This window comes from Leucopleurus acutus, assembly GCF_964270905.1.
Source record: "Leucopleurus acutus genome assembly, chromosome: 14".
Lineage (NCBI taxonomy): Eukaryota > Metazoa > Chordata > Mammalia > Artiodactyla > Delphinidae > Leucopleurus > Leucopleurus acutus.
Window position 1 is genome coordinate 14,273,710 of NC_139156.1, and position 14,526 is coordinate 14,288,235.

The following is a 14,526-nucleotide window of genomic DNA, read 5'->3' on the forward strand; positions in this document are numbered from 1 at the left end:
GTATTTTTTCTATTTACCAACAATAAATAGAAAAAAGCATGGAAAAGATCCCATTTACAACACCAAAAACTAAACAAAACACAAATAAACTTAACATGAAGTATGTGGGACCTATATGAAAAAGCCTGCAATGAGGAACATAAAAGAAGGTATAAATAAATAGAAAGATATGCTATATTCTTTTTTTAAATAAATTTATTTATTTATTGGCTACGTTGGGTCTTTGTTGCTGCACGTGGGCTTTCTCTAGTTGCAGCGAGTGGAGGCTACTCTTTGTTGCAGTGCGCGGGCTTCTCATTGCAGTTGCTTCTCTCGTTGTGGAGCACGGGCTTTAGGTGTGCGGGCTTCAGTAGTTGTGGCATGTGGGCTCAGTAGTTGTGGCTCACGGGCTCTAGCACACAGGCTCAGTAGTTGTGGTGCACGGGCTTAGTTGCTCCGTGGCATGCGGGATCTTCCCAGACCAGGGATCGAACCTGTGTCCCCTGCATTGGCAGGCAGATTCTCAACCACTGTGCCACCAGGGAAGCCCTTATGCTATATTCTTGAATGTGAAGATTCAGAGTTGTAAATATATCAGTTCTCCCCAAATGAACTTAGTATAATCTTAATTATAACCCCAATACTTTTATTTTGTTGGAACTTGAAAAAATGATCTCAAATTCATCTAGGAAAACAAAACAAAACAAAAAAAAGAATCAGGAAATTCCTGAAAAAAAAATTGTCACTCCACAGGGTCAAAGATATTTTAAAGTTAATGTAATTAAGTGAATATGATACTGGTCCCAAAACAAATAGATTAACAGAATAATATAGAATATCTAAAAACAAACACAAATATACAGTTTCACATATATATATATTGCACACACACACACACACACACACACACACACATATATATATCATAGTCAATGAGAAACATGTGACATTTACCCAGGCAAAAATGGAGAATCATTTTAATTTAAAATATTAAAGAAAAAGAACTGTAAAAGTACTGGAAAAAGACATTGTTTAAACAATGAATTTCAGAAACAAACAAAAGGATTAAAAATTCTAGCAACATAAACATTCTAAATTTTGATTAAAAAATCATAAAAAACCAAGCTACAAATAATAAAATTTGCAACAAATGACAAAGAAAGGGTAATATCTATAGCACATAAAAAGCTAGAATTCAGGGCTTCCCTGGTGGCACAGTGGTTGAGAGTCTGCCTGCCGATGCAGGGGACACGGGTTCGTGCCCCGGTCCGGGAGGATCCCATGGGCTGCGGAGTGGCTGGGCCCGTGAGCCATGGACGTTGAGCCTGCGCGTCCGGAGCCTGTGCTCCGCAACGGGAGGGGCCGCAGCGGTGAGAGGCCCGCGTACCGCAAAAAAAAAAAAAAAAAAAAAAAAAGCTAGAATTCAGTGAGAAAAAGACAAGGAAAGCATATAAATAGGCAAAGCACAAAGTAAATATGAACAATCTGAACAAATGAAAAAATATAAGTAAACTAAAAAGTTCAAATTAAAACCATAAAAGATGCCATTTTTCTTGTATTTGTAAAAAAATCAATAATTTCTATTGTACAAATAGTGATATTGTGGGAATATAAACTGGAACTTTTCTGGAGGACAATTTGGAAATTATCAAGAGCTCTAAAAGTACAGTTGATCCTTGAACAACACGGAGGTTAGGGGCGCTGACCCTTGCTGCAGTCAAAAATCTGCATATAGGGACTTCCCTGGTGGTGCAGTGGTTAAAAATCCGCCTTCCAATGCAGTGGACACGGGTTCGAGCCCTGGTCCAGGAAGATCCCACATGCCACGGAGCAACTAAGCCCGTGTGTCACAACTACTGAGCCTGTGCTCTAAATCCCGCCAGCCATAACTACTGAGCCTGCGCACCTAGCATCCGTGCTCCACAGCAAGAGAAGCCACCGCAAGGAGAAGCCCACGCATCTCAACGAAGGGCAGCCCCCACTCACCACAACTAGAGAAAGCCCGCGCGCAGCAACAAAGACCCAACGCAGCCAATAAATAAATAAATTTATTTAAAAAAAAACTGCATATAACTTTACAGGTAGCTCTCCATCTCCACAGTTCTAATCCACACATTCAATCAATCGGATCATGTAGTATTGTTGTATTTATTTTAAAAAATCCTCACATAAGTGGACCCATGCAGTTCAAACCTATGTTGTTCAAGGGTCAACTGTATCTACCCATTGACATCGCAATTTGATTACTAGGACTTTATCCTAAAAACATAAGTGCACACAGATGTATGTATAAAAGTATCATCACAGTGATATTAATAATAGTAACTATTAATAGTAATAGTAAATATTTATCAATAGGAAACTAGTTAACTAAAATATGGTATAGCCATTTACTATGCTACCATTAAAAACTGTTTATTTAGATATATATTTACTAATATACCCAGGGTATAGTGAATGGAAAAAAGCAAATCATTTAAGAAAAAAAAATACATGCATTTAAACAATTCTGAAAGAAAACCTATGAAAATATTAACTATATGGCAGAACTATAGGTGGTTTTCACTCTGCTTTTTGCCTATCCCTATCTTTTGAATATTGCAATAAACAGGCATTACTTTTATGAAGAGTTAAAATAACAGAGCTAGTTCAATTCAGCAAAAAACAAACAAAAAACTGCACGTTCACCAAATATAATGGTGTAAGATCCTCAGAATTTCCCAGGAATATAATCAACTCTTCCAGTGGGGACATAACCAAGCACTGAGAGGAGAGGGAGCTCAGAATAAAGAGGAAAAGAACATTTTAGAGTGACAGCCTGATCTACTTTTCTACTGTGATGGTCACATATCTCCCATTCCTTCTTCTTTTCTGTCTTCTCTTGAGGGAAATTGATTCGAATTTTAACCAAGGGAAACTGGACTATATTTTAAAGTCATGGAACTAATTTTAATCAAAGAAGCTGAGGTAGGCAACCTTTCAACTTATCTTGAAGTATTAATTCAGGCAATAACAATTCATAAGACTACACAAGTACCAAAGGCTATATGAGAAATTTTTCCTGCAGCATCGAGATCACAGGCACAGCTGTGAATAGCCAGTTTGCCTTTGACTGTTTCCATACACCTTTGCTGAACCCATCTGGTGTTCCAAAGTCTACAGATAACCTACATCTACCCTTCTCAAAGTAACCCTCCATCTCCAAAATTTTTCTTCGCCTTTTCCTCAAAAAAACCTCTCCCATTTCTAGAGAACTGCTGATTCAGCTAGATATTAATCTGATTAGGGAAAGAAGGGTAAAGTACAAATACTGATAGGCCAAGAACATTCTGTAATGATACTGTTTTTTGTTTTTTGGTTTTTTTTGCGGTACGCGGGCCTCTCACTGTTGTGCCCTCTCCCGTTGTGGAGCAAAGGCTCCGGACGCGCAGGCTCAGCGGCCATGGCTCACGGGCCCAGCCACTCCACGGCATGTGGGATCTTCCTGGACCAGGGCACGAACCCGTGTCCCCTGCATCGGCAGGCGGACTCTCAACCACTGCGCCACCAGAGAAGCCCATGTAATGATACTTCTTAATCTGAAAGACTCTTGCTGGGGAGCTATTTTGAAATAAGGTGACTTCCGTGCAATTTGGCACCTTAGGAGGCAGGACCTCACCTTACCTATTACTACATCTTCCTGTTCTGTCGGGATATAAAACAATGTAATGCTGAGGGTAGTGATTTTTCATGTACTGCTTTTAATGGAAGATCTATAAAACGTCACAGATTCTTTAAAACATACATTTTCCTCCTCATAATAAGAAAACTTCGCACACGAGCAAGAAAAGATCACACCTCAGTCGAGTATTCCATAAGAACACTAGAAATTGGGTTGGGGATATTCACATCAACCTGTCAGACAGTTTTAGTTTTAAGAAGACAGTTCATTCTTCAAGAACTCAAGAAAACAAGAATGGGACAAAGAACAATTTATATATCTGTTGGCAAAACCTAAGTCTGAACAGTTCTCACAGAATAACAACATACACTCTACAAAAATACCGTCACAGAAGAGAAAAAGAGAAGTGCCTGACAGATTATGGAGAAAGAGTATTAATACACCTATAATAATGTTTCTACAAGGTACAAAAATTTTTTTTGTTAATCAACTACTTGATGTCAAGAGGATGCAAACAAAGATAAGTCCACTAAAAAACAAGAGCAAGCAAGGACATCAGAGAATAAGAAAAAAATACAAGCTAAGATAAAAAGATAGGAAATTTTTAAAAATGTAAAAAAGACAGCAACACAGAACTTAAATTTGCAGAGAGTATTAAATAATAGAACTAACACTGCAAAAGATGGAATCGGTGATATAAAGTATAAAAAACTGTCCAATACTGCTGAAACTAGCAAATAACAGAAGATAATAGATTCAGAGAACAGAGAACAAAGATCCAAGCTATAAGAAATAAGCGTACTTGAAAAATAAACCAGAATATAACATCTACAGTTAAAATGGGAGACTTATCCCTGGACTAGACAAAATTGACAGATACACAAATTTGTTTATCTGTGCACACATCTGGAATCATGAGGATAAAAAAACAATTTCTACAGCAACCAGGGAAGAAAAAAGAAACAAAACAGGTTCATGCACATATTCTTCCTGAAAAATTACTTGAACAATTACATACATTGACCAAAAGATAAATAAAAAATAGGAACTCAAGAATGAGGAAGTTGAAGCACTAAGATATTTTACAGTGAAAAATTCTAGTTAATGTGACAATCCAGACAAATATGGGAAAGACCAACTTTCTATTCAAAGACAGAGAAATGCTGGATAAAACATAACTGACTTAAAATATATGTCATTTACATAGGTAAGCCAAAAAGCAAGAGACAGAAATAATCATGCCAGAAATCATCACGCTAGAATTCAAGTCCAAGGGGTATCTTTGAGATTGGATACAGGCAACAGAAGCTAGGGTTTTAAAAATGCCCAAATAATACTCAAAGTCAAAGCCAAAGGGAAATACTGGGCTCATTCGATAAAGTTAGGAATAAAATAAACAAATGGGACCTAATTAAACTTATAAGCTTTTGCACAGCCAAGGAAACCATAAACAAAATGAAAAGACAACCTAGGGGCTGGGAGAAAATACTTGGCAAATGATGTCACCGATAAGGGATTAATTTCCAAAATATACAAACAGCTCATACAGCTTAATATCAGAAAACCACCCAATCAAAAAATGGGCGGAAGACCTAAATAGACATTTTACCAAAGAAGACATACAGATGGCTAACAGGCACATGAAAAGATGCTCAAAATTTCTAATTATTAGAGAAATGCAAATTAAAACTACAATGAAGTATCACCTCACACCAGTCAAAATGGCCATCATTGAAAAGTCTACAGATAATAAATGCTGGAAAGGGTGTGGAGAAAAAGGAACCCTCCTACACTGTTGGTGGGAATGTTAATTTGTGCAGCCACTATGGAAAACAGTATGGAGGTTCCTTAAAAAACTAGAGTTACCATATGATCCTGCAATCCCACTCCTGGGCATATATCTGGAGAAAACTATAATTTGAAAATATACATGCACCCCAGTGCTCATAGCAGCACTATTTACAATAGCCAAGACATGGAAGCATGTCAAGAATGAGATTGATAGTTATGGTTACCAAAGGAGAGAGTGGGGAAGAGGGGAGAGATAAATTAAGAGTTTGGTATTAACATATACACACTATTATATATAAAATAGGTAAACAACGAGGACCTACTGTATAGCACAGGGAACTATACTCAATATCTTACAATAACCAATAATGGAAAAGAATCTGAAAAATAATATATACACACACACACACACACACACACACACACACACACACACACACACACTGGAAACTAACACAACACTGTAAATTAACCATACCTCAATAAAAAAAAAAAAATATGCCTGGAAGGAAACTGCTGGCAGGGACTACCTCTCAGCCTGGAAATGTGGCAGGGGAAGGAGTATAAAGACTTCAACGACTATCACTCTTTCAAGCTAAACTGTTGCTTTTGTTTTCTGCAAGAAAAAAAAAGTGCCCATGCTGGTTATGCAAGCAGAGTAACAAAACTCCATCCACTGGCTTGGAGATGCAGCATAAAAGTGAGCTGCCTCCATTGATCCATACGTGGAAGAAGAATCATACCCAAGAAACCCCAAACCCAAGCTTGAATTGTTCATGGATGTGACAGTCAAATGTCTCCCAGCCATGCAGTTCAGAAATCCTGAGCTCAAAAATTAACATGAAAACTGGTCCTGAACAAATGAAATCTGCAAGGTTCTGGCAGCTGCAGTGAAACTGCTCCTTAGGAACATCTTTTTTATCAAGAGAGTATGTAGGACTCCCAAGAAAGAAAAGCCCTGCTAAAGATAAGTTCACAATAAAAAATTTTAAAGCTCATATGCAAATGTACCACCATGTGAGAAGGCCATCAGATGAAACAAGCAGAATTCACAGAAAAGGAAAACAGAAAACAGAGAATTCTAAGAGAAAAAAATTAATTTATTCACTCAATAATATTTATTTAACACCTACTGTGATTCAGGCACTGTTCTAGATACTGGGAGTAACGGTAGTGAATAAAATAGATGAATATGTATTCCTTGTGAAGCTTACATTCCACTGGGCAGAGACAAACAGTAAACAGATCAATACAAATATATCAAGAGAAATTAAGTGCCACAAAGAAAAATAAAGCAGAATAAAGGATAGAGATACTGATGGCATGAGGTCATATTATTTTATATATGGAGCTAAGGGAGGGTCCTCTACAGCAGCCGTTCTCAAACTTTCTGATCTTATGACTTTTGGTCTTTATGACTTTATGGTCTTAAAAAATTATTGAGGACTTTTATTTGATGATTTTTGAGTTATATCTATAAATATTTTCAGTATCAAAGATTAAAACTGAGAAATTTTGAAAACACTTAATTCATTTAGGAATAACAATAAATCCATTGTATGTTAAAATATATTTTTATGAAAAAATAATATTTTCCAAAACAAACAAAAAAAAGAAGAGTTGCATTTACATTTTTTGCAGATCTCTTCTAACAAAAGACAGTTGGGTTCTCATATCTGCTTCTTTATTCAACCTTTTGCAATATGTTCCTTGGTTGAAGTATATGAAGAAAACCTGGCCTCACATAGATGTATAGTTGGAAATGGGAGAGTTATTTTAATAATGCCCCTTCCAAACAATTACGCATATTCTTAAGGAACTTTATAAGTGTTAGTTCCTAAAAGGTTGGTTGCAATGTGGAATCTGAAACCACTTCAATAAATTTTTCATACTCTGTTAAAATAAAAACAATTGGTCTATTTTGTGCTTTGAGTGGATCTTTTATCCATGCACATTTCTGTAAAATTATGTGCTGGTTATCTGGAAAATATTCCTTCACTGAACTATTCAGATTCTCCAAATGTTGATACACTTCTTAATACAATACTAAAAAATAACACTTATTAATATCACCAACAAACTCATTAGAAAAGTCTTTCAGTACTGGGAAACTGTCAAGCTTACAATGACAAATCTGAGTCTTCCAAAACTCTAATTTTTGTTTGAAAGGTTGAATATTATCATTGGCAAAATAATAATATCAGTTTTTTGCCTTGAAATGTCAGGGTCATTTCATTCATTTTTGAGAAAATTTTGCCAAATACTCAAGTTTAAATAACTACACTTATCTGTCAACTATTCAAGTAAAAAATGGTATTCCAGAAAAAGAATAGCTAGTTCATATACTGCAACTCAGACAATCATACAAACACTCTCCCTTGAGACCATCACTGTACTTTGGAATATAGTACTTCATGTGAACTTTCCATTTCAACACACAATATTAAAATCACATACACACCATGGTCAGTTTCAAAACAATATTTTTTACACTTTAATCAAGGGCATACAGTGAAACTGGTGGGTTTTGTTTTTTTAGTGTGAGTGTGTGGCAATGAAGGATACAATGACTACTAGTAGTTTGTTTCCACTGCCTTAATTTGTGCTAAGGTGCCAACAGTTTTACTCACCATTGCCACTGCACCATCAATGTACATATCAGCACAGTGAAAATGGCAAAATAATAGCTTTGTATTGTTAAGAAAATAGCTTGACCTCACAAAACTCGTATAAGAGTCTTGGAGACGCCCGTGGATCACAGATCACACTTTAAGAACTACAGCTCTAAAGTGGCAATTGAGCCTAGATGTAAGGTAACCAACCATCAAAATTTGCATGGGACTGTCCCAGTGTTAGAAATGAAAGTCTCACGTTCTACTAGAATGGTTGGCCACCCTGCTGGGAGAGAGCTAAAAGAAGTGAGTGTGTATAAAACACGAACAGCTGAGGGAAGAAACATTTCAGGCAGAGGAGAGAGCAACTGCAAAGGCCCTGAGGTCAGATAATGGTTGGTATATTCAAGAATAAAAGAACCCACTGCAAAGGTACACACCCTAGAAAATCAGATTATCCCCAGTCAGGTGGGCTACTAGAAAATGCCCAGTGCTACACTCAGAAAATATATGATGAACTCATCTATTTCCACATTTTAGATAATTATTCATGACAAATGTGGTAAGGCTTTCTTTGTAGAATTACATAGAGGAAGTTTAAAGTAATTACACAATTTAAAAAAAATGAGAACATCAAGAATTTTGAGTTCACAGTTAGGTTTATATAGTTGAAGTTGCTTGATGTCAACTCTCTAAGGCAGAAACTTGTTAAGTAATTTATTTGCCAATTACTCTTGGTGTTGTTTAGGAGTTGCTCAATGAATGTTTGTTGAGTGAATGAATAGGAGAAGAGAACATAGCTAACTGATTTTCCAAGAAATCACAAATCAAAAGGTAAACTTTTAAAAAGGCATTCTTTTGTGCTGCATATTCTTACGAGGCTAGCAAACTAAATGTTAATCTCATGCTTTCTGCATACTGAGCTGCAAACTTACTGTCCTTAATTAGAAGACCATTCTCTCAGTTCCTGGAAAGGAAGCTTTTTTTTTTTTCTGTTCAAAACTTTTCTAACATTTTAGGGTAAACAATTTATTTACAGTAGCTCTTTTAAAAAAAGGAATAGAGGCAAACTAGTAGATTTAACAATTAGAAACAGTGCAGTAGATTTTCCACTTTGTGGATCCAAGCCAGGAAGTGTGCAACTTTTGTGATTTATAAGCACTCGCATATAGAAAGCCTATCTGGCATACCGTTACACAGTTTGCTCTAAATGCTATTACCATGAAATGTTCTTCAGATTTATTTTCTTAAGATCATGAAAACAAATTTGAGAAAAAGGAGTCCAACAAATGCTATATGTAATAATTTTTTACTTAATTTGGAAATACAATAATTTCAGTTCTACTAATATGAAGAGAGATTACTACTTCTCAGAGACAAGGCCCCACCGTAAAAGAATTGCAACCAATTATATGACCAATAATTAAGTAGCTCATGTTAAGAATAGATGTGCCAAATGGCCAATAAGCATCTAAAAAGGTGTTCAACATTAATCTCATTGGGGAATTGGAAATATAAACCACAACGAGATACCACCTCCCATCCACTAAGATGGCTATCAAAAGAACAAACCAACCAACCAAAACCCCCAAGAAAATAAGTGTTGGTGAGGATATAGAGAAACTGGAATCCTTGTATATTGCTGGTGGGAATGTAAAACGCTGCTGCTGTTATAGAAAGAGTCTGGTATTTCCTCAAAAAGTTAAACCTGGAATTAACCATATGACCAAGAAATTCTACTCCTAGGTGGAATACCCAAGAGAATTGAAACATATGTTCTACAAAAACTTGTACACAAATGTTCACAGCACTATTACTCATAATAGCTCCCGATGCACAGGCTCAGCGGCCATGGCTCAGAGGCCCAGCCGCTCCGCAGCATATGGGATCTTCCCGGACCGGGGTACGAACCCATGTCCCCTGCATCGGCAGGCGGACTCTCAACCACCGCGCCGCCAGAGAAGCCCAAAAATGCCTTTCTTTTATCTATGCTTTTATGTAACTTTTAATCAACAGTAAAATTAAACTCAAGTAGGACATAAATTTTTCTTTGATTAAACTTTAAAAAAAGGAAAAAATCTCAATTACAAAGCTCTATTTCAATATTAAAATGATAATAATTTGTGATTTTGTTCTTTCCCGAATTGGGTAATAGAGTACTAACAGATATGACTTTGCCTGCTGTTCTGGGAGGGTTCCTAACTTTTATTAATTAAAAAAGAAATGAATGAGTATATTTTGAAGTAAAGAAGTAAATGAAGCCACCTTAAGTTACTTATTTATTTCAATATCACTTTCCTTTAAAAATTCATGGAATATTATTTCATTAGTGTTATGATGTTTATGCAATAGTTTAAAACTGGAGAAGAAAAAAAATAAAACAGCCTCAGACTTCCCTCCATTTACTTCTTCTTGTGGGAGTACGGCTTTATGTTAGGTTTTATGTTTATAAAGATTAAATGCCCCAATTTTAACTCTATGCTACTATTTTTAAAAAGAAAAAACCCGGGCTTCCCTGGCGGCACAGTGGTTGAGAGTCCGCCTGCCGATGCAGGGGACATGGGTTTGTGCCCCGGTCCGGGAAGATCCCACAGGCCGCGGAGCGGCTGGGCCTGTGGGCCATGGCCGCTGAGCCTGCGCGTCCCGAGCGGGAGAGGCCACAGCAGTGAGAGGCCCGCGTATGGAAAAAAAAAAAAAGAAAAAACTCTTTTAGATGCTAAAAAGAAACAACAAATGTTCTGTGAGTCCTTAATTTTGATTTTCTCTGTCACTGATACTATAAAACCTTTCCTTGATGATCAGAAGCTTTAGGTATATTGGTAAGCATTAACGTAAATCCTGAGCATGTTCTTGTCTTTCTGTTTTCATACTACCAAACCTAACCAGGTATACTATAGCTCTCTAATTCACAAAGTACTCATACTGTATAATCTGAGACTTTTGCAACCATATATTTTAAAGGGCTCATTGAGCCCTGAAAGGCAAATGCTATCATTTAAGTTCTAATTACATGCTACCTGGGTTTTACAGAACAGAAAAAAATACTGTACTTCCTGAATACATTTTTTGACCATGAGCAACTTCCAAAATAAATGCCCAAAATTATTTTCTGAATGTATCATTGTGCAGATAGCTCAAGCACTGGCTATTCAAATTATGTTCTAGTTTCTCCTTATGCTGCTTCTACTTGATAAATTGGTCAATAAATGCCAAGTCAAATATTCAAGTAAATATATTTTCATTGTTATTGGCAGACATATAATTAACTCTGAGAATAAAAGAAACAAGAAATCAATTTATGATTACTTCTTCAGTTCTTCTCATTAGTCAGTTACACTGTAATTGTGGCTCCACTTTAAAAATCTTTATACACACACACACACACACACACACACACACACACCCTGTTGACTATATTATAAATCAAATTATTTCAATTACAAATTAGTACTGTATGAACTGTGAACCTCCACATGTAAATTTTATTAGTAGAAAGCAATTTATTAGAAAGCAATTTATTAGTAGAATTTATTAGTAGAAAGCAATTTATTTATTATTAGAATAATAAATTAATATTAATTAATATTAATATATTAAAATTAATATAAATAATTATTAGAATAAATAAATAAATTATTATTTATTTATTAGTAGAAAGCAATTTATTAGTAGAAAGCAATTTATTAGTAGAAAGCAATTTAACCACATATATGAGCTGATTAAATGCACATATATGTGCATTTTATGAGCCTATATTAATTAGTAATTTCAGCAAATGTTTTAAACAATGCTAGGGATTTGTTCTGTCTTCTCTTAAGTATAACTATTTGAATCAGCTTTTTTATGTATGTGTATATATCAACAGACTACATTTCCATTTTCAGGAAGACAGACTGTTAACTGAGAAAATATTACAAAGAGTAAAGCTACTTTTTTCCAAAGAAGATATTCGGAAGAGTAAACCTTTTTTTTTTTAACATTTGTTATCTATCAGGTCAGTATCTTCATCAATCTGGGGAAAATACATTTGCACAAAAACTTACATAACTGCACTTTTAGAAATACTGCCCTTGACTAGAGGCAAAAGCTTCAGAGACACTATTATATGTGAATTTCATGAAGAAAAAAGTTTAAGATGAGCCCCCAAAATCTGTTTTAATAAAATATGCTGTCATTACTCAATTGTTACTTTCATTACTGCCGTTTGTTTTTAGATTATAATACCATGGACAAGTCATTTAACCTCTCATTTTCCTCCCCCAAAAAGGGGGATTAACAATGGTGCCTCATCACAGGATCCCTGGCAGGATTAAAAGAGTTAATACAAATGAAGCACTCAGAACAGTGCCCAGCACACAGTAAGTGTTCAGTAAGTGTTAGCTATGCATTACCTAACTGCCTATGTTTTGCCTATTACTTATATTAACTTCTAGTTACCAATCCCGAAAGTATCTTAATTCTTTTTAAAGAAAAATTTAAGGTACATCATGACATTCTTAATGCTTTGCCCATGCCATCAGCTTTTAGCATTGTTTTTACCAGCTAGTTTATCTGCTACTCACAGGCAAAACAAGACCTAAGGTCTCACTGAATATTTCCAAATTCTATTGATATTTTAAAAGACAGCGCTCTCCCTATTATCTCCCTATTAGTACTCATTAATTCATTCAAAACACTAATGTATACTGTGTGCTAGGCATGGAATACAGGCTGTGGGAATAAAAGATGGTTAAGAAAAGAATTCCAAATACATTGCTCACAAAATAGTGAGGGATACAAACACAAACACAAGCACGTACTGTTGTTTAATTGTAAGGTGGTATCCAAATGCTATGATAAAACAAATTTTCCAAGATGTACAAGGGAGGGCTCACAGGTCATGTTTGAACAAGACTTGGAAGGAAGAACAGAAGAAGCTTGCAAGGTGGAGAAAGAATCTATGATTATTTTATCCAAAAAGAGAACTGGAAATTTCTCACAGTGGTAAGTCTATTTGACTTATTTTAGCAAAGAGACTTCCTCAAACAGATTTCCCACTGTACACTGCTCGCATCGTTTATCTTTAGGAGTTGAATAAATATTTTTGTATGGCTGTCTGCTGCCACCCATAGCTAGACCTTCATTGTGATATACCTGGATGACGTTCTTAGCTCCCATCCTCCCACAGCTCAGAGAGACTTTCCTAAACCCCTTTTATCACACCATTCCATTGTCAAAAACCTGCAATGGTTTCCTCCTATTAATACCTAGGTATCAGCCCTCTGCTTTGGGAGATTTCTCTTCCCAATATGCCTTGGCTATGCCTCCCTTTTGTTCATATTCTCCCAGTGCCCCAAATACTTTTCTCCTACTACTTCTCTTTGCTTCTCAAAAAATTCTACCTACACTTCAAAATCCTCCTTCAAGAAGCCATCAGATTCCCTTGTTTCTATGTAAAATAACAGAACTTTACAAATGCTGCAGAAAAAAGTGAAATACTAGTGGAGAAACGATCCTTTTGGACGAAGGCCACGTCCAAAATGTGGTAGAAGACTGAAAAACAGATGGCAGAGACTCGTTTGAAAGTTACATTCAACTGTTATATCAACACAGAACACTTCTTAAATTATTTATTATTCAAAATTTATTTCCCGCACCAACTACTTAATTGAATAATTCTTTTTCCAATGGCATTGCGCTCTTTTGAAACGTTAACCATCCCACAACACGGTCAATGAATTCTTCATTACTTAAGCTGGTTTCTTTAGGACAAATTCATGTTAGGATGGAAGGCGTCACCAGATTCAGAACTTTAAATATTACCAGACAACATGGAACTACACTCACTAACACAATAGCGTGCTTCGTAACTGACGGACGACTAGTTAAATATCAATAGCAACGTATCCTCCAAAAGTCAAGCGAAAACACTTTTTCAACATGTCAATACCTTCGATTCCAACTTGATTTTCTCTTCATTCAGCTCCTCTGCTGCTTTCTTAATGTTTTCACGACATCTGTTTATTTCCGACCTGACTGTAAGACAAATTAAATGCTTAAACACGTCCATCTTTCTGGAGTCCCCGTTTCTGGGGCCTGTGATAAGACACCTTTCAGCTGTCCTTCCCTCCGCGTGGAAAGCCGCCTGCCCTCCCCGCTCGGCCCACTGCCTCCTGATTCCCTCCGCCTCCAAGCCCAGAGGCCCCCGCGAGCGCCCGACCTTGTCGCATCAAGCGGCGATTCTCCTCCGCCAGGTGCTCGGAGAGGATGATGTGCTGAAACAGGGAGTCCAGACTCATCTCGGGCTGGGCTTAAATATTTTATAACCGAGTCTGAGGATCCTGAAACGCACAGTAAAGGCTTATTCCAGGACCACTCCTAGCTCGGCCTCCAGCGGCCTGTCCCCCGCCCACACCAAGGACTGGGCCCACGCGGGGTGAGGTGAGGCCCCGAGGCTCCGGGCGCCGCGAGCCCCGATCCGGGCCTCCGTGGCTTCCGTTACGA

At 36.7% G+C, this 14,526-nt stretch overlaps 1 protein-coding gene across 1 annotated transcript in view; it reads right to left on the reverse strand.

The window, feature by feature from the left end:
- The window catches only part of CCDC172 (coiled-coil domain containing 172), a gene marked incomplete at its 5' end in the record, with an annotated part of 43,379 nt that extends 29,058 nt beyond the window's left edge, over nt 1-14,321 (reverse strand). Inside the window, 2 exons of the mRNA XM_082853941.1 lie at nt 13,973-14,058; nt 14,243-14,321. Of these exons, the coding sequence (XP_082710067.1) occupies nt 13,973-14,058; nt 14,243-14,321 (165 nt within the window). The remainder of the gene's footprint in view (nt 1-13,972; nt 14,059-14,242) is intronic.
- Between the last annotated feature and the right edge of the window lie 205 nt (nt 14,322-14,526).